General features: G+C 43.0%; 1 protein-coding gene across 1 annotated transcript in view; it reads right to left on the bottom strand.

Moving 5' to 3' along the window:
• Positions 1-21728, bottom strand: part of PTPRB (protein tyrosine phosphatase receptor type B) — a 500144-nt gene that overhangs the window by 71433 nt on the left and 406983 nt on the right. The window contains exon 29 of the mRNA XM_078673917.1: positions 19579-19713. Within this exon, the coding sequence (XP_078530043.1) occupies positions 19579-19713 (135 nt within the window). The remainder of the gene's footprint in view (positions 1-19578; positions 19714-21728) is intronic.

The raw sequence follows: 21728 nt of genomic DNA on the forward strand, positions 1-21728 counted from the left end.
ATATATATATATATGTTCAATACCCGGTGTAATCCTTATTTGCAAAGATACCAGAGTCGAGGCCCAAATTCGTCTTCAGTGCTCAAGGTTTATTGGCAAACAAAACAGCCCCTACGCGTTTCGAGGTAAGCCTACCTCTTGCTCACGCGAGCAAGAGGTAGGCTTACCTCGAAACGCGTAGGGGCTGTTTTGTTTGCCAATAAACCTTGAGCACTGAAGACGAATTTGGGCCACGACTCTGGTATCTTTGCAAATAAGGATTATACCGGGTATTGAACATTTGATGGTTTGGCGACCCTGCCGAGCGCCCGCCGTGTAAGCGGCAGAAGCACGCCATTTTGTGTGTGTTGGATATATATATATATATATATTATTTTTTTTTTTGAAACAAAGGAGGCGGCACAATCAGGAATCGATTTAAAGCCTTATTTATTACAAGACTTCACCCCACCAACGCGTTTCGGCCTCACTCGGCCTTGCTCACGGTTGGTTAGTCCCTCTACAGTGTTTGTATTTATACTAGCCCATTTGTAGCCATTTATGAGGCATTATGGGAGATGTAGTTTCAGTGCATTTTAGTGATTAAATTAAAGAAAAGAAAGACTTTGCATGCTTTTAAATTATAGCACTTCGGTAACAATCAGTGTTCATGAAAGTGGGTTCAGTACCCATTGTCTTATCTTGATGTTTATTCTTTATCCGTTGTTGTTAAGGGTGTAGTACCCATTTTTATTCTGAGATTCTTATTCCAGGTGAACATGCAGATCCTCTCCAAAGTTCATCCCCTTCGGGTATTTGGTTCGGAGTCTGATTATCATGCGCGACTCCATCTGTCGCAGTCTTCTAACCACATCACCTCCTCTTTCCATTTTGTCCAGTACTTTTGCTCCAAAGAAATGCATTTGCCTCCAGTCGCCGTTCTGGCATGTACTCATGTGCTTCGCAGTGGCATATTGCATGTTGGAATTTTTTACTGCTCGAATATGTTCCAAAATTCTTTTCTTCAACATGCAAGTTGTGCACCCCACATATTTCATTCCACATTTGCATTCGATTATGTAAATAACATTTTTTGAGGTGCATGAGATTTGTTGATCTATTCTCATTAACTTGCCATCTGGTTCCTCAATTACTTTCATACTTTTTCCAATTTTGCAGGCTTTGCAAGTGTTGCAGGGTTGGAATCCTTTTCGCTGCGTTTCTAGCCAGTTCTGTTTTGGCTTTTCTTGGAAGTGACTTTTGACCAATAGGTCTTTCAGTGAAGTGTTTTTTTTGTATGTTATTTGTGGTGAGTTGCCAATGGTACTGCCAATATCAGGATCATTTTTCAGAAGATGCCAGTATTTTTTCATTATTCGGGCAATGTTGGAACTTTCTTTACTGTAGGTCATTATTAATCTTGGAGGTGTGTGGGTTTCACTTTTTTTAGGTTGTTCCATCAATGTTTGGGTGCGTGTTATTTGGTTGATTTTTCTTTTACACTTGGTCAACACTCTTTCTTCATAGCCTCTCGCTCTGAATCTGCATTTACTTTCTTCAATGATTTTCTCAGCATCTTCAGCTACCGAGCAATTCCTCTTTAATCTTGTGAATTCGCCATACGGTATACTTCGCAGGAGTGGTGTGGGATGAAAACTTGTTCCATGAAGTACACTATTTGTGGCTGTCTTTTTTCGAAATAGAGTTGATTCCAACTTTTCATTGAGCACATATATTTTGGTGTCCAAGAAATCTATCTCCTTAGTGCTGGTATTGCATGTGAATTGTAATCCGACATTGTTGTTGTTAAGTTTATTGAAGTATATCTGAAATTGCTCATTCGTGCCGTGCCAAATAATGAACAGGTCGTCGATGTACCGAACCCATAACATTATCCGTTCCAGATCTTGTTGATTTTCTTCATTCCATGCTATGGTTTTCTCCCACCACCCCATAGTGATGTTGGCGTAGTTCGGTGATAGAGAAATGCCCATGGCGGTGCCGCAGATTTGTTTGAATAGTTGCTTGTTGAAGAAAAAAACATTATTCTTCAAACATAGATCAATCATTGACATTAACATTTTCGAATGGTCTAGGTATGTGATATTCCGTTGTTTGAAATAGTATTCACAGGCTTGCATTCCGATGTCATGGCGGATTGAGGTGTAGAGTGAAACTACATCAATGGTTACTAGCAAAAATTCGGGGTTCCAGGTCACATTCATTAGAATTCTCAAAAAATCACCGGTGTCTTTTATGTACGATGGAAGACTTTGGGCAATGGGGGCCAAAAATTTGTCAGCGTAATTGGAAATGTTTTCGTATAATGATCCACATGAAGAAACAATGGGCCTCCCTGGTGGCTGATTTAAGGTCTTATGAATTTTCGGGAGAAAATATATACACGGTATTATTGGGTAATCAATGGTTAAATACTTTTGTTCTTCTTCATCTATTAGACCATTTTTGTGCCATGTTTCCAAATGTTCATGTAGCTCTTTTTTCATCTTTTCATACGGGTTTATTTCCAGTTTTTGATAGTTGTTTAACTGGTTTAATTGTCTCATTGCCTCTTCTATATAATCAGTTGTTTTCATCAGGACAATATTACCCCCCTTGTCCGCGGGTTTTATGGTGATTTTATCATTGTTCATTAATGTTTTGATTGCTGCACGCTCACTTTTCGAGAGATTTTCCCGTGTCTTGTTCTTGACTTTAGAGAGATTGTCCAGTTCTTTTACCATTGCCTCCGAGAATAGGTCTATTTTGTTCCCAGGTGACAGTATCGGATAGTACCTTGATTTTCTCTTTAATCCTGTTGCTGGTCTGACGTCTGTAGGGATATTGAGCTCCTCTAACAGTTCGGCATCCGATATAGAGGTACCATCTAAGTCAAATAATGATTCAAAACTGTTTTTCATATCTGGGATATCTGCAATGGTATTGAAAGGAACTTCCTCTATGTTAACATCTACAGTATTGATGGGCTCTGTTTGTTTGTTGGCGTGCACTTTTGCTAGTTTTAACTTTCTCACATATCTGTAGAAATCTATCCGAGTTTCTGTGTAATCAAAATGTGCTTCGGGACAAAATGATAATCCCTTATTTAAGACACGCTTTTCAGTCTCTGTCAGTTGGTGGTCCGAAAGATTTACTATTAAGTTGGCCTCGGATTGCGATTGCGCAGTGGGTACTGGCGTTTTTCTTCGTTTTGCCCTGCGGGTTTTTCTGGCGCTGATGTGGGGGTTGTTTGATTTTGTTGCCCCCTTCCTCTTCCTCTGTGTCTTTGGTTGGGGTATGGTCGTCTCCCCCTTCCTCTTGCTCTTCCTCCGCCTCTCGCAATACTTTTTTCCAGATTGACCAATTCGACCTCCTCTAAAACTGACCAGTTTTTTGACTGGTAGGTGCTTCGTGTTGACCCATCATCACTAATGCTGGATTCACTTGCACTTGATACTAATTTTTGTATTGGATAGTTCTTTTTCAAATTATCATATTTTCTAGCAAAAGTCAATATTCTGCCATGAATATAATCCTGTTCATCCCTTTGGAATTTCCGCTCTTTGCGTTCTTCGATTTCATTTTCATAAGAGTCTAATCTAGTTTCCATTTCCTTGCGGAGTTTGGCAACTTCATCTTGATTGGTCTCATTTGTAATGTTATCTTCCAGCTCTTTGATCTTTAGTTTGATCTCATCCACCTCAATGCGTGCATGCTTTACAAGAATGCGCATCATGTTCAGAGAGCATTGGGTATTATTATCTATCCATTCTTCAATTAGTTCTTTCTTTACCTCTGTATGAGTTGGCATTGTGAATATCCTGAGCCCTCGAGGGATGCGTTTCACTTCTAAGTACTTTTCTAAAGCGATTGCCTCCCAACTTTTATTGATCTCTTTCTTGTATAATTTTTCTAAAGCGTTTAGCTGCTGCTTTAGAGTGTTGACAGGTATTGAGGACGCTGTCGAGGTTACAAATGGGCTAGTATAAATACAAACACTGTAGAGGGACTAACCAACCGTGAGCAAGGCCGAGTGAGGCCGAAACGCGTTGGTGGGGTGAAGTCTTGTAATAAATAAGGCTTTAAATCGATTCCTGATTGTGCCGCCTCCTTTGTTTCAAAAATTACCTGGGTCAGGATCCGACCCCTGGGCAGAGCACACACTGCAGAGCGCGCCCACATGGCTATTGGATCTCTTTGGATGTTGATATATATATATATATATATATATATATATATATATATATATATATATCAATCCAAAGGATTCCTCAGTAGAAGAAAACGTGCAACGACACACCAGGAATTGCTGTACTGCAAAGGTTTATTCGGCAGCAAAAAACAACAAACAACGCGTTTCACCTCTCGGCTTGTTCACGTTTGCCGTGTGACACATCAAACAAAAAAATCGTAAATCATTGTAAATACATCTTTACAATCAACGGTTCATGTTGGTGTGTATACATATCATGAAGAATTAATTTTAAACATATTGTCTGGAAAAATGTTAATGAAAATAAACTAAATGACTGCTGTCAGTTCCATGCCGGTTTAGACATGGAAGAGTTCCTAACGCCACGTGTATATGTTTGTAGCCGCTCAGTAGTCTGTAACCTCTTAATCGCGGTAACTGCACGACATGTGTTTGGTGCATCTCTGTCCGCGCGCGTCTGAAGGTGAGTGTCAAGCACGCAGGCCTGTGTGTTTTATGTGTCATGGTGAAATACAGGGGCAAATATATATACACATCTTTAAGGTATGTAGACGAGCAGTCAATATTTGGCATTCACATTCTGTTTCCTCCCATGAAGCCATATCAAGTAAGACAATGGTTCAGCCTCTTCTGCCAATGGCTCGGATGGGCTGTGAGTGACGCTTGGTTTCCTGATCACATGTGCCCATGCACCCGAAACTGTGTGCACTTCAGGGCCATAACTTGTGCACCAGTCCTTCAGTTTTCCATGTTCTTTTTTTCCATAGGTCAACTTTGATTTACTTTCCTTTTTTCTGTTTTTTTGGAGCATTAGGCTACTCCCTAGACAGTGCAATGGGGCCACTATTATGCCGCTCATTTCGCTTGCAGCGCTCCAGACCACAACTTATGACCAGGGCAGCGATTGAGGAATGTTATTTTCAAAGGCGTAACATTATTTTACCAGATCAGGCTAGTTCTACATATTTAGAAACAACACGTCAACTATCTTGGATCAGTAAACCAGAGACAAACTATGCACCTAATGCATTTTTCCTTGTACGCATGCTCATCACATTTATGAGGCACCGTTTTTCTTTTCTTTCTTTTACTTTCTTTCTTTTAATTATCTTGCATATGCTCACTGTTTGTGTGTCTGTTTTATTGCATATGAGTGAGTAGTTTGATGCAATAATGAATCAGTGGGTAAATCGAATGGGTGCATGAGTGTAAGGACGAGTGACAGAGTGCATGCATGAGGAGGTACTGAGTGCCTAAACTCACCACTGAATGAAGAATAATTTCTTGTTATAAGCCAGTCATTTGCACTGCCAATGCTTGTTGATTGGTTGGCAACGTTTTATTTACCAGCTGAAGGAGGGTTGATGGATGAATGTCCACTATCCCCATTTTTATCCGTTTGGCATGTTTTTAGGTTTAAATTGCTGAAGCTCTAGATTCGGGCAAGCACATTTTAGAATCACAATATGGACACATTTTCGAGTAAACCTGTACAGTACCCTTATTATTCTTTCATAGAATTCTAATTTGTCTTATTTTCTCAACATCAAATTCGGGCATAGCAAAACTTTACAAAGTGAGAATTGACCACTTGTTGCAAAATACTATTATACATTTGTTCATTCGTCTGCTTTAAAAGGAGCAAACTATAGCAAAGATGTCTATTGGATACTTCTGTGTGAAGAAGAGGACAAACGAGAAAGTAAGAGAGAGAGCGAGAGTGTGTGTGTGTGTATGGGAGTGTGTGCACGCACGTACACGCGCGCAAGAGCCGGAATTTACTGGCACTGATCTCCTGCAGCTGCGTAAACACTGGTGTAAGGCCTGCTGAGCCTACGATCCAGATGGTTCTCGTGGTCACCGGGACTGGGCGGGGTTTGGCAGGTACCACTGAACGTGAATGAGAAACAGAGAACGTCACGGGGCTTACTGTATATTTTCTTTACATTCACCCAAGATATTTACATCTAGGAACGGCAAACCATGATGGTATGTGCCCCTATTTTTTTTAGTTTTATAAGACTGTTGTCATTGTGACATATTTAATAGTCCCAATGTCTGGCCTGATTTACTTTTCTCATTTCCGCTGCATCCACCTGCGTCCCTCAGACAAACGCACACAAGTTTGCACTTAATCCCGGCTGAAACGTCTAAGAGATAAGTGGCGACAATTATACTGACTACTCTTTCTATAAATCCTTTGGCCGTGGAAGGTAGCTGCATTATTTAAGAGGCCTACAATATTTAATTTAAAGGGCAAGCATTACCTCGTGGTCACGCTCACTTGAGCTCCTTTCATTTGTAGTGTTAGGGTTCATTGCTAAACGGTTTTACAGTTCCAGAGTAAAACAAACTGTTCATTTCCAGGAATAAAGGCAATCCTAGTTGGACACTAGTCGCTGTTGAATATTTCTTACTGCTTTCATTGTTTAAAATACGCTTTTTAGAAAGCAGTCATACTACTTTTTTGTGCAAATGGTTAATTCCTGGAGATTCACTGGCTCAATCACTAGTTTTGATTTTTTTTCTGATCCAGTAGGTATAAGCAACATTGGGGACCCTTGCTATCGACATCAAAAGCATTATATGTGAATAATTACTAATTACATTTTTAAAGTGCGACTTTCACCCAAAAGGTATCTTGGTGCTCTGGGGACCTTCTCAGTGATCGTTTTAGAGAAAAGCACGACTACAACAGTAGAACTTTAATTACGCTTGGATAAAGGCACCTCGCTCATAGGCTGCATTGTAGAAACATCAGTGTAAAAAGCTGAAAAGCTAACCCACATAAACACTCAGATAAACTGGCACCGTGCCTTTAAGGCAGCCATGTCCCCTAGCTTCCCATCATGCCTCAGGGGTGACAGTTAGGTCAGCTGTTCTTTGCGCATATCCGCAGACCATTTTACGAAGAGATGTATGTATCATGTTCACTTGTCCGGGGGGGCGGGTGGGGTGCTTATGACTTTGATGAGGATACCCCTTGAAGAGAACTAGGATTACAGGTAAGTAACTTATCCTTCTCTTCCAGGGTATCCTCATCAATAGATTCCCCTTTCTCAGGTATTCGCCTGGGGCAACGACGGAGAGAGCGTGGCTTCATTTTCCCCTGAGTTTGAGTCCAGGCGAGGTGAGGTCTTCTCCCCGGTAGAGCTGGATCACGCAATGGATCTATCTACATGGAGGAGTTGCAACTAATACGTTGTATCCTTTTCTAAATGTCACTTTTTATATATATATTTTTTCACTAAGCAGTAGCATCATTAAAGAACAGAGGTCCTGATGAAAGCCTTGGGTCTTTCCCTTTCAGGTTGAAACATGCTGACCATTAATGCAGTAATTTGGTTCCATACTGCATTCTTGCACTGTTCGTTTTGTTTTTAGCTAGGAAGAGGGCATATTCTCAATAAAAGTACTGTTCTGTCCTCTATCCTATTTTACGTTCACCACATTCTTTTTGCACTGCACTTCTACCCATCATGAGTTTTTTTCACTGGTCACCTAGTGCTTGTGAGCAGTGATCTCGCTCTCTAAACTGGGTAAATACAGGTCTCAATGATCTAGAGACTTATTACCACAGTAGGATGACCAGATGATATAATTGATCATACAATAGTTTGATGGGGATCCTATGAATTGAGCGAGTCTGTTTTCACAACCACTAACACTTCCTTTTATACAGGTTATTGTTTATTCCACTCCTAATGTTTGTGATATCCATTCAGCTTTTGGATTTGAGGTTTGCATATATCCTCCTTATTAGACCCCTAGGTTTTCTGGAGTTTGAAGTTATTGAATAAGGGGCATAACCTAGGCTAGGTCTTTAAACTCCCCTATGACCCTTTGTTTCACCCTTTTTGTATTATCCTCATCAATAGTCATAAGCACATGAATAGAATAGCAAGCCCATCCCCTCATCCTGTGGGCAAGTAAACAGAGTACCATCAAGATACATAACAGCCGTAAGGCCTAAACAGACTCCAATAGGTTAGTATTGAAAGAGATTCCTTAAGGAGGCCTGGCCCACTTGGGTATCCGCTCTGGAGTCCAAATCCAGACAGTAATGTCTGCTACACGTATGTACTGACTTCCAAGTTGCAGCCTTGCAAATCTTGGCCATTAGTACATTGTGCAGAAATGCAACCGTAGCAGCCTTGGCCCTAGTAGAGTGAGCTTTAGGGGAGGCAAAAAGAGGCTTATTTGCTATTTGGTAGGCCAACTTTATGCAAGATACTATCCATCTTTAAATGGATCTTTTAGAAGCTGGGAAGCCTTTTCTAACAGAACCATAGTTTACAAACAATTGATCAGCTTTTCTAATGGATTTCGTTGCATCCAAATAGAATTTGTGAACCCTCTTGAGGTCTAGCGAATGAAGAGACCGTTCCGCTGGTGTGGTAGCATTGGGAAAGAAGGAAGGTAGAGACATCATCTGATTAACATGGAACTCTGACACAACCTTGGGCAGGAAGGAAGGAAGGGTGAGTTCGCACAACCACCCTATTATGGTGGAAAACCGTACAGGGTTCTTTAGAACAGTGTGCTTGTATTTCACTCACTCTGTGTGCTGATGTAATCGCTACTAGAAAGGCTACTTTCCAAGAAAGGTGTTGTAATGTAGCCTTATGAATGGGTTCAAATGGAGGTCCCATCAATTTAGACAAGACTATATTCAACTCCCAAGGAGGAGAAGGAGGTCGAACAGGGGGATACACCTTTTTCAACCCCTGCAGGAAGTCCTTGACCACCTGTAGCTGAAAGAAAGAGGGCTGGTTAGGTGATTTATGATATGCTGTGAGAGGCGCCATATGCACTTTAATGGAAGTATTTCAAACCAGATTTGGCCAAGTAGGGCAAATACGGCAAGATTACCTCCTCTTGTCCATTAATTGGACTCCAACCATTACGGATACACCACAAGTAAAACCTTTTCCACTAATAGAGTATGAGGTTCTTGTGGAAGGTCTCTTTGACTCCCTTAAAATGTTCATGCAGTCCTGAGGGAGGGTCAAATGCCCGTACTGCATGACTTCAGGAGCCATGCTGTCAAGCTGAGCGAGGAAAGGCTGGGGTGCAGAATCTTCCCTCCCATTTTGGTGAGAAGGTCCGGCCTGCATGGTAGTCTCCGATGAGGGCTAACCGAGAGTTGCAACAGGTCCGGACACCACCATTGTCAAGGCCAGTCCGGTGCTATGAGTATCATCTTCATTCTGGATCGCAGAGGTTTGTCCACCACCTTCGGAATGAGAGGGAGGGTTGGAAAGGCGTATGCAAACGTCCCTGACCAATCTATCAAAAGAGCATTCCCTCTCGTTCCTGGTCAGTAAAACCTGGATGCGAAGGCGTGGCATTTTCTGTTTTGACCGTCTGCAAAGAGGTCGATGAAAGGATGACCCCATTGATGAAAGATGTCTGCCACCACTTCATCGTTGAGCACCCAGTCTTCTTGCTCTTGGAAGTGATGACTGAAGGCGTCTGCTCGCACGTTCTGCTCTCCCGGCAGATGGACTGCCCTGATCAATAGGTTTCTGGCTAGTAGCCAGTGCCAGATCGCTTGTGATTCGAGAGACAGAGGGCAAGAGCGTGTTCCATCTTGTTTGTTCAAGTAATACATGGTGGTTGTATAGTCTGTTTGTACTAGGATCGATTTGGACTGAATTGACGGCTGAAAAGCCTTGAGGGCTAAATGAACCGCCCGAAGCTCCAGCATATTAATGTGATACATCTGTTCTCTGTTGGTCCATCTGCCCTGAGTTTGCAGATGACCCATTTGCGCTCCCAAGCCCTGAAGTGACGCATCCGTGATCAGGGATTGTTCTGGTACAGGTTGGTGAAAAGGGACTCCCACTAGAAGGTTCTGTGGTTGCAGCCACCAGAGAATGGACTTTTTTGCTGCAGGAGAGAGGATAATCCGGTCGTTCCACTGACCCGAGGGTTGATCCCATTTCTCCTCGAGATCTTGCTGTAACGGTCTCATCCACAATCTGGTGTTGGGTATGAGAAAAATGGCCATTGACCCCAGCAGAGATGCCACCTGTCTTACTGATGGCTGATGAGCCTGAAGGATGATGTTGCCTTTGTCTTTCATTGATGACCATCTCTCCTCCGAAGGAAACACTTTTCCGAGGTCGGAGTTGAGGTTGGTGCCCAGATAGTGGAGTGATTGAGTCAGTTGAAGGATCGACTTGTCCAGGTTGACATGCAGGCCAAAGCCCTGAAGGAGTTCTAGGCATATGCGAAGGTGTTCCTGCACCATTTGAGGAGATGATCCCTTCAACTGCCAGTCTTCCAGGTATAGATATACGAACAAGCCTTGGCAATGTAATGCTGCCGCTACTACTGCCTTGCATTTGGTGAAAACCCTCGGAGATGATTTTAGGCCGAAGGGTAAGACTTTGGACTGGTAATGTTTTGTTCCCACCATGAATCACAAGAACTTGCGATGTTGTGTTATGTTTGGGATGTGAAAGTACGCATCTTGGAGGTCCACCGAACACATCCAATCGCCTTTCTTTAGATGTGGGAATATTTGGTGGAGCGCCAACGTTCAAAACCTTTCCTTTTTGATGGACTTGTTCAGAGAACGTAGATCCAGAATTGGTCTGAACTTGTTCGGTTGATCTTTTTTCTGAACAAGGAAGTATCGTGAGTACATTCCCTTTCGTCTCTGTGCAGGAGGACCTCTTCTATTGCTTGCTTTTCGAGAAGGGTCGACACTTCTTGACGCAGGAGGTGTATGTGTAGATGACAAGATTTCACCGGAGGAATGTCTCTTGGGGACGCACAAAAATTTACTTGAGACACTTCCTCCCACTGGAGTGTGCAACGGTGCTAGAGGAAGCAGAAACTCATCGCTTCCCTGGAGTTTTTGTTGCAGAGGAGGACTGCTGTTCATGTACTCCTCTTCCTCTCGAAGAACGGCGGCCTTGGTACTGGGATTTGCCCTGTCTGTTTTGCGACCATTGAGGGGTTTGAACCCTCTGTTGGTAGTTTTTCTGATTGTAGGGCCTGTATATCTTTCTAAATTCCTTTTTCTTCTCTAGGCCCACAGCCTTTAAGGTATCCAACTCGGCCCTTATCCTCGCCATTTCTTCGCCTGTGTGTGCACCAAACAGTGAAGTGCCATAAAAAGGGAGATTCAGGATGCGCTGCTGGGCCTCCGGTTTTAACGCTGTGAGGTGCAGCCAGGAAGATCGTAGTGCACATATGCCATGTGCATAAGAGTGAGTTGCCAGGGACGCACCATCCACTGCAGTGCTGATTACCTCGTTTGCAACCAGAGCATCTTCCTGAAGGATTTCAGAGAAGTCCTTTTGATCCTCCTTTGGGGGCTTGTCCTTAAAGCGCTCCAATGAGTCCCATAGTGACCAGTCATAAAGACCCAACAGGGCCGCGGCATTGGACACTTGTAGAGAGACGCTGCAGAGCCACAAGCCTTCTGCGCCCAAGAATCTTGTGCTCTACTCTCTTTATCCGGAGGAGCGGAGGAGGAAGATGCAACTGCATGCGTCTTTTTCGCTGCGGCAGGTGGATCCGATCTAAGGAAAAGAGGATCCGATGCAGCTGGCTCATTTTTTTTAAGGATCCGAGCTGGAGCTGCTTTAGCCGATGCTGGAGCGAGGAAGAGATCCATTACCTGCTCGATGATACCAGGGACCAAAGTGAGCAATGGCCTAGCCGCAGACCTTTGATGGAGAGTCTAAAAAATGATGGGCATGGTTGTCTGAGGAGCTGACATGGTGATGCCCAGCTTCTGAGCTCCTCTGGTGAGAACATCATCAATAGGCGACACTCTGGAGGGAGGACTATCCGTCAGGTTAGGTGAGTAATCTTTTTTGGATGAATGTGTCAAAGAGGAAGACCAAGACGGTGTACACCGCCTCTTGCGATGTCCCTGAGACGACCTGCGTTCAGGGGATCTGCCTTGGTGTTCTCTGGCCTGAGTGGTGGGTGATCTGTCCACTTCCTGCAAAAGACGCTGCAATGGTGATCTGTGCAGCGGACTGGAGTAGTCCGTAGGACGTTGAGCGTGACCTGCAGGCTCTGTCTGCCAATGATGGTGAGGTTGTAGCCATCTGGGAGAGAAATGGATGGAAGGAGATCGCAGTCTCCTTGGAGAACCTCTTGGCGGTGATTTTGTAAGCTCCTGCGAGTGAACAGAAGCACTGCGTGATGACGCAAACATCTGGGGTGAGCTCCGAATGGAGTGAGAGGACTCTCTGTGGCTTCTGGAGCGTGATCGGCGTCTTGATGAGCAATGCGACATCCATGGGGAGTGTCTCGGCTTCGACCTGCTCTGTGTCACCATCACTGGTGAGTTCCCAGAGCCTGATTGTCTCCTCTGCGTCGATCTCTCAGTGTGCTTCGAATGTCTGGACCCCAAGACCTCGCCTTCGACATGGAGCGTGCAGGAGACCTCAACAATGAGTGGGTAGATGGAGAAATCCTTCTCGATGTCGATCTTTCCCTCAACGCTGACCGTCTTCTACAAGACAGTGGAATAGAGAGCGGGATACTACTCGTCGCCAACGGAGACTGCCGTCTCGACGTCGAACGAAGTTTGGTATATTTCACTTTTGGTCTCAATGCTGAATACCTCGCCGTCGGAGAGGATCGTGCCTTCGACGTCACACGCTGCCTAGACGATGGAGGTGATGAATGTCTATCCTCAGGTGATGAAACGTGTCTCGACGTCGAGCGTCACCTGGTTGGTGTCAACGGAGATGTTTGATTTGACGCAGATCGCCATTGACCCTGCGACGACAAAGCCTGTCTCGACGTCGACCGTCGTCTGGTTGACGTCGACTGAGATGTTTGCTTCGACGCCGATGGCTGGTGACCCTGCTACGGAAGAGCCTGTCTCTACGTCGAAACGCCACATCGATGGCGACAACGGAGATCTGCCTCTCGATGCTGGGTGAGCCCGCACCAACGGAGAGTGACTCCTCGACGCCGATCGTGGCCGGGTTGACGACTGTGGAGGATTCGACGTACCTGCGTTCTTTGACGACGACCGGTGTTCTCTCGACAGCGAGCTTGCCATCGATGGTCTTCTCGTCGACGTTTTCGTTACCGATGAAGGGATTTGAGGCACGAGCCCGACGCCGATGGAGAGCATACTGGAAGCTTACTTCTAGATGGAGTGGAAGCTCTCTCTTTCCTCTTTTTCATCAGAGGCCTGCCTCTAGACTGTGATTTTCTCTTGTCAGCCAGCCCATAGAGGCGAATCCTCTCCCTGTCCTTCAGAGTTCTCTTGGACAGCAGCTGGCAATGCTGGCAGGTTTTAGGATTATGTTCAGAAGGAAGGCATAGAATACAGACAGGATGGGAGTCTGATTTAGCCTTCTTCTTACCACAGGAAGGGCAAGGGTCAAAAAGGGAAGGCATTTCTGACAAAAAACAATGCTCAACTCTCTAAAAAACAGTAGAGAAATACTCCAACACCAGAAAGACTTCAAAGTAATAGGATTTTGACTCAAAAATTGAAGTATTTTCTGACAGAAATCAGAAAAAAGGTAGAGCTGAAGACACCAGGCTCCTGACAGAAGGAGCTGGAAAGAACAACTAACCTAACTGTCACCCCTGAGGCATGATGGGAAGCTAGGGGTCATGGCTGCCTTAAAGGCACGGTGCCAGTTTATCGGAGTGTTTATGTGTATCTATCTATCTATCTATCTATCTATCTATCTATCTATCTATCTATCTATCTATCTATATATATACATATATATATATCTATCTATCTATCTATCTATATATATGTATATATATATATATATATATATATATATATATATATATATATATATATATATAATCTCTGCGTGTAACAGCTTGCTGGAGAATATGAGCAAGTAAATCGATTTCTTTCTACAAGACCATGTAAAAGGCTTGCCTTCCTTTATCCTTGACACTTGTGATCTACTTAGGAAACTCATTGACTTCGAATGGAATTCCAATTACACTCTGGTGTCTATGGACGTTACTTCGTTATACACCAGCATAGTCCATCAAGATGGTTTGAAAGCTACCCAACATTTTTTAGGAACAAGAGAAGCGTGCTTTCAGGAACACTCGAAAATGTTATTTGACATGATTTCCATTTGTTTAGAAAACAATGTTTTCCTATTTGCCAATCAGCTATTTTTGCAGACCAGGGGGTGGCAATGGGGGCCTGCTTCTCTCCCAGTTACGCATGTTTGCATATGGGGTACTGGGAGGAGCAGGTCCTCATGAAGAACTACACTGCCACCATGAACACCAAAGTGAAACTCTGGTACAGGTACATTGACGATTTGTTTCTAGTTTGGGATGGCACTGAGAGTGAAGTAAATGAGTTTATACAAGAATTGAATGACAATAATCTCAATATCCACTTCACCAGTAATATCAGTGCACATTCCATTGTGTTCCTGGATGTGGAAATTTTTGTCCAGGATGGTAGCCTCCACACCAAATTATACCGGAAGCCAACAGCGGGTAACACGCTGTTGCACGCTGGAAGCCATCATCCAGCACATTTGATACGGAGTATCCCCTACGGGGAGATGCTCTGCATCAGGAGAATCTGCAGCAGTGATGAGGAGTGCCGTTTGGCCCAATCCCACTGTAGGGCTCAATTTCTCCAAAGAGGCTACAAACCTGAAATCATAGATAGTGCTACACTCAGAGCCAATAAAATGGAAAGATCTGCACTGATGTCATTTGAGATGTCATCAGTGATGTCAAGAGTGATGTCACTGACCATGTCATGAGTGATGTAATATGTGACGTCATCAGCAGTGCATTGCACGTTATAGTGAGTCCAACTAACTATAACGTGGGAATTTCAATGGTTTTATGCGAGTAAAATTTCCACCTAACTATAACTGGTGTGAAACCTATGGTTTTTTCAGTGAATATATATATATATGGATATATATATATATAGAGGTACATATATGGTTTTCACATATATGTGATGTGTATAGGCGGGAATATTCATGTGCTTATGACTATTGATGAGGATCCCCTGGAAGAGAATCATGTTTTCGAGTTCTTCCTAAATTGCAGGAGAAAGTCACTGGCTCTTAACGGGGCCGGCAACTTATTCCAGATTTGAGCTGCCTTTACTGAAAAAGACTGATCACCCTGTTTCATTGTTTGTCATTTTGGAATGCATAGTAGATTAGCTGTAGATGAAGGTAAACTTCTCATTGGAACGTAGTGCTTACATTTTTCTGCAATAGCCTGGGTCCTGTGCCTTTTATAGCCTTATAGACAATGCACATCGATTTAAAAGTGATTCTGTCCTTCACTGAGAGACAATGAAGTTCCCTGAGAGTAGAAGACGAAGAGGCACGCTTAGGTTTATCCGGAACAAGTTATGCTGCTGTTGCTTGTACTATGCACAGTCCTTTTCGTAGATATTCTGGTACTCCAAGCATGAGGACATTGCAATAGTGAATTCGGCTATGAACTGCACTTTGGACCATCAACTTTCTAGCAGGTTGTGGCAGCAAAGGAACAATTTTCCGCAAGTCAAAGCATGTGGAGGTTGTTCTGTTAAACTCCCAAATTACAAGCAGATTTGGATGTTTCTAGGTCACCTGTAACTGTCCAAGGCCAAAAACTGTTTGGAAGTTAATCCAAACTTTTTGATGGCGTAAAGCATAGAAACCCCGTTTTCTCACCATTACATTTTAGTGAGTTGGTGTTCAGCTAGTCTGCTACAACCTTTAGACAGGAAACAACCTTTACTACGCGGTCCTTAGACCGCAATACCTTTACAACGTGGTTGTTGCAACGACCGCGTTGTTACAAAGCAATGTCATTACGACGCAAGTTATTAGATCGACTTGCAGTAGATGGCGCCTTAACATAAAGAATAGTATAATTTACTATTCCAACACCTTCCCTACTGTTGTGTAGACGGGAGTTGGAATAGTAAATTATACTATTCCTAATGTTAGAGCGCCATCTACTGCAACTCGATGTAATGACTTGCGTAGTAATGGCATTGCGTTGTAACAACACAGTCGTTGTAACAACCGCGTTGTTACGGAACGCAATGTAATTACATGTGTTGTAGCATGCTATATTCCCTTCAGAAAATTATGAAAAGCATCCAATGGACTATATCTATCGCTATCTACCAAGAGGATCAGTTGTGTATCTTTGGCATAATTCACAAAACTAGTGGCGTATGACTGAATGATTTTCAGCAGGAGATGTAGGAAACATTTTAACAGAATCCCTGCCACACCTATCTCTTTTAACCTGGTCAGAAGTATTTAATGGTTGACAGTGTCAAAAGGGGCTGATAAATCCAACAATATCAGAACCACCGTCTGACCCCTGTCAACCATAATCTGGAGTTAATTTAGAGCTGTAATTGATGCAATTTCTGTGACATGGGCAGGACAAATGCCTGTTTGCTCTATTAACAGGATATTCTGCTCTTCCAGGAAACAAGAAAGTTCTCAATGTTTTCTTGCAACTCTGCTGCACTTTGTCTGTCACAAGAGACTGATTACAGATTACATGTCTTTTGCAACCCCAGATAAAGGTAATCTGCCCATTTCTTCCAGTATTTTAGAGGTAGCGGGTCCAATATAGACCGCGATGGAATGGACATAGCTACAGTCTTGAAGGCTTCTTCTGTCATTACTTCAAGCCTCACTAGCTTTGTATTGGCTAGAATTTCTGTCTCTTCTTTACCTTTTCCATCTTTTGTTTGTTGATTTGTTTTGGAGTTTGCATTTATGTCTGCAATAAATATCTCAATTTTATTATATAAAAAATTGGATAAACAATCACAAAGCTCTTGTGAATGTGTTAGTATTTGTTTGGTACAGTCAGGATTCGCCAGTACTTTAACTATGTTGAAGAATTTTTCCGACCTATTAGTCGTCTTCAAAATAGATTGTGCATAGTAGCTTTTTTTCTCTTTCCTTATCTCTACTTTATATATATGTAGTGCTTTCTTTAGTTTCTGCTTATCACTATCTAAATAGAGTTTTCACCATTTTCTTTTTTTTATTTACATTTTGTTATAGATTTTTTTAAGGCTTCCATATACCATAATGCTGATGGCTTACATCGATTTGTAATCTCTTTAATTGGTATTACTTTATCAAATGTTCTAGTTATTTTCTTGCAGCTTATTATAATTCCCATCAACTGTTTCTGCTTCACTGAAGCATGTCTCTAAGTCAAAGAGTTTTCCATTCTGGCTCTTGATCAACTTATGGCAGGCTCTGCCTTGAATTCTTTTTCCCCTTTGCCCACCTACCTTTGAAGGTCTGAGGCTTTTTATTTCAAAGGCTATCACGTTATGGTCTGACCAACTTTAAGGAATCCTGTCTGTCTTTTGGTGCTTGTATAAGCTCCAGAGTATGTCCCTTTACATTGAGGGGATATGTTGCCTTCTGCCCCAGTGGCATAACGAAAGTTGAGCCCCCCCTGCAGAGTACATTGAGGGCCCCCCGCCGGACTCACTCATCAGCTCTCAGGCCTTAGACTGTGCTGAGGGGGCCCCCTGGAGCTCAGCCCGCCTTTTTGATACGCCACTATTGTGCCCAGATATTAAAATCACCCAACATGAAAAAGCTTGCGTGTGTAAGGGCCAGATTACTGATGATTTTTACAAACTGGTAAACAAAGGTGTTACCTCTTCCTGGTGGCCAATAACACAGAATTCTGGATAACCCTGGCATTTGATCTACATCGAGCCTTATGATTTCCCAATTCGCTTTAAAAAATACTGCCACTCCTCCTCCCCTTTTGTCCTGCCTTGCTTGATGGATAACTGGACACGCAAAATCCCACCACGATATTAGACTCTGGAGGAATCCATGTCTCAGTGACAAACAGGCAAGTCCCATTTATTAGTTTCAAGTATCAGGTGGATCTCAACTGCATGTTTTACTGCTGTCCAAGTGTTTACAAGCCCGCATGTGATCGGTTCTGGCCTCTCATTATTACCTTGAAAGACCAGTGGACATTGTCTAACTTGAATAGGTTATCCGATTGACCCACAGCGAGTCTCTCCAATCCAGTCCAGCAGCGTGGTTGGCACTGAGCGTGGATGGCGCACTCGCCGTCGGGGCACCCACTGCGTGCGCCAGCTACACGGTCGCGCCAGGATCCTTTTTTGTAACCCTTTAAAGTCACAGACCGCTCAAAAGCACAGCTGTAAGTATTCCTTCCTTCCCTTTCACCTTTTGTTTGGAAAATTGTTTGTAAATCACAGAATACAGAAAACAGATTTAAAAGTCGTTTCACCCTTCGTTTTAGCAACCAATTTAAAAAGTAGTACAATGAACCAATAGTTTAAAAAAAAGATCCCCCAAGCCCTGTACAAAAATGCAAAAAAAGAGGTTAGTGGCAGTGTTACTGGTAAGTATAACACAGAAAGACTATCTTGTCCCAACTTTAGAGAGATTGTTATAAATACTTATTTTCAGTGTGTGTTCTCTGATTCTCCTTGTTATTGATAACTATAATTCGTGAGCTCCTCAAAATAATTGTACCAATGATTCTAAGAAATATTTTGAAATAAAGAGAACAATTTGAACAAGTCACTAGACTCCACTATCTTAGAGGGCCGAAGCTTTGGACCACGATATAAAAAGAAAGCATGTTGCAGTAACAACTACTTCAGGTTCTTTCAGTGTGGGTTTAATAAATGTTCCAACTGTGCGTTCTTACACACCACCTTGACTGTATCAAGAAAACAAAGGGTCAAAACAGAGCTGGCTTTCTACGACTGGGTGCAGGGATGTTAATTTATAATAGGGTGGTGTACCACGACCCATTTCTCATTTAGTTCCAGCTCACTCAGGTCAAGGCAGTAAAAGTCAGGGATGATGAGTGGGAAGTGATGGCTTTTAACTAGATTGCATACTCAAAGAAGTCCATTGCATTTTAGACACAATGGCTTCAATGCAATAAATCTGTTATTTAATGTGCAGTCTCCAATCACACACATCCAAAGGTTTGTGTTCTACCAAATCTATAGTGGAAGAATTGGGATTCCTATTCCTGTCAAAACTGAGGTTCTGCAATCTTGTCACTTAAATGTCTGAAAAGCAATTGAAAAATAATCGTGTTAAGCATTGACAGCTGAAAGTTCATTAGTCTGGGACTGAGGCACAGCTGTTCATGGCATTATGGCAGTACTCGGTCCTTGTGAGAAGAAGGGAGAGTGCAGAGGAGGGGATAAACAGAGTGTAAGAGGAGCAGAGGACAAGGGAGGATAATAGGTGCAGAAGGGGATGAAAAAGAAGAACAATGTGTTGTTACATAGCGCCTTTGTAGATAGCACTGTACCTGGAACAGTCCATACACAATTAACAAATCATGGAAACAGGAAAACACATCTATTTGACACCGGACGTACTCACCCGCCCCTTTTCAACACATTGGGTCACCATCACAATGTTGTGCACATTTTGCTCCCAGACCATTTTCCAGAAATCATCTTTGGTGCCAGGCAAAGGGCCCTGAGTGGCAATGTATTCCCTTCGGAAGTTATTGCCCTATAAAAAAACAGAGGCCATGCTGCATTATTTTAGCAAAGACAAAAGGAAAAAGGAAAAAAAACACACATTTGTTTTTTTCACGTTAGCCCAATGGTTATATTTAGAGTCCAAGCCTAGCCTTGAAAGCAGCAGCCACTTGAGCATTGGGTGCGGGAATGTGGCAGATTCAAGGAAGAAAAGATGAGGATTACATGGAAGAAAACAAAAGCATGAAAAGAAACTGCAAGCAAACCAAGGACTCATTGCTGCTACCAAATTCAGTGACTACAGATCAAGTACCTGGAGGATACAAAGATAGTTGTAACACAGGTGTTGCTATGCAAATCATCTGCCAGCAGACTGGCTGGGTTAGAAAGAAGAAACAGTGTTTTAAATGCACACTGTGGTCCTGCAGTGAACTTGTTGGTTTAATTCAAGCAAGCCGGGCCGACGGCGGCTGAAATGCCAGAAACCGGTCCCCGGAAGCTTGTTTCCTTCCCAGTGTAAGAATTGGCTTGGTAGTTTGGTTTGCCCTGTTCCCATCATGCACTGGGACAGGAACAGACTAATTTGCATATAGCCAGGTTCTGAACTGGGATGGTGCAGTGAGCTAAAAAACGGTGTTGGATCTAGCCCTGATCTCTTGACTGGGTGAGAGTATTCTGCTTAATTCAGAAACTCTGTCCATCACCACCCCTTGTTGTTAAATATGTGAACTTGTTGGTGGTCACTGAATTTGGCAAAGACTGCTCAGGTAAGCCGCTTGAGCTGGTCAAATATTTTGCTCTCTATGTGCATTGGTCGAAGACATCCAAAACTTTCTAGCAACATTTATCTTGTTCTTGAGACTATATTTTTGTTTGAATTTGAAAAGATAACTGTTAGAAATTTGTCTACTGGAGAACTGGGATGTGAGGTTAAGGCACAACAAAACCTTAAATTAACCTGTGTTCAACCCCCTGGTAGCCTGGCACAGAGAAGTCAGGCTTTACTTAGGGCCTCTTGGGGGTCAAGAACTTGCTGAATATACATCCAGAAACTATAGAAGAGCCTGTTATGTCCCTGAGACTCAGATCAGAAGGCCAGCAGTCTAGCCCTTTGAGTCACTCTGGGGTCTTGGGTTCAAGACAGAGTTGCAGGTCCAGTTTGTCTTCCCCATACAAGAGGGCAACAGGTCAGCACAGCAAGGCAGCAGCACCTTCAGAGTAGCCGTCCAGCAAAGTGGCAGTCGTTGTAGCAGCACAGCAGTCATTCTTCCTGGCAGAGTACCCATAGGTCCAGAAGTGTACTGAAGTGGTGGTGTCTGAAATCCTTCTTTTATACACTGTTGTGCCTTTGAAGTGGGGAATAGCTTCTAGAGGCATGCCTCTGAAGTGTACAGATGTCCTGCATCCCCTGACCTGACTCCAAACTGGCTTAAGTGACAATGCAGGGTTGTTAGGCCCTTTGTGTGGAGACAGAACACTGCCTATTTGGGTATAATGAGGTTTGGCCCAACTCCTTCCTCCTATCCTGCCAGTGATGGTCCATCCAGTCACACCTAAGCTCCCATTGTGTGTGGCAGTCTAGGAGGAATGCATGAATCCTCAACTGCCAGCTACAACCAGTCATGTGAACAGAGACAGGCTGCAGGCACCAAATGGCTAAGGCACGAAAATGTAAACTTTCTTAAAGTGTCATTTTCAGAATTATAATTTAAAACCCAACTTCACCATACGTTAGGATTTTAATTTAGGATTCCAGAGACACTAAGCATGAACCACTTATCTCTTCCCATTTGGAATTTACAATTATAAAATGTAATAAGGCAACTCCAATGTTATCCTGGGGTAGAGACAGGTCTTGCAATAGTGAAAAATGAATGTAAAGGGTTTTCACTAACGGTACATGTAAAACTTAAAAGTACATGTCCAACTTTTTAAATACACTGCACCCTGCCATTGGGGCTGTCCAGGGCCTACCTTAGGGGTGACCTGTATGTATTAATTGGCAAAGGTTTATTCTGCCGAGTTGACATAACAGGTTAAAACTGC

The sequence above is a fragment of the Lissotriton helveticus genome, chromosome 1_1, assembly GCF_964261635.1.
Source record: "Lissotriton helveticus chromosome 1_1, aLisHel1.1, whole genome shotgun sequence".
Classification (NCBI taxonomy): domain Eukaryota; kingdom Metazoa; phylum Chordata; class Amphibia; order Caudata; family Salamandridae; genus Lissotriton; species Lissotriton helveticus.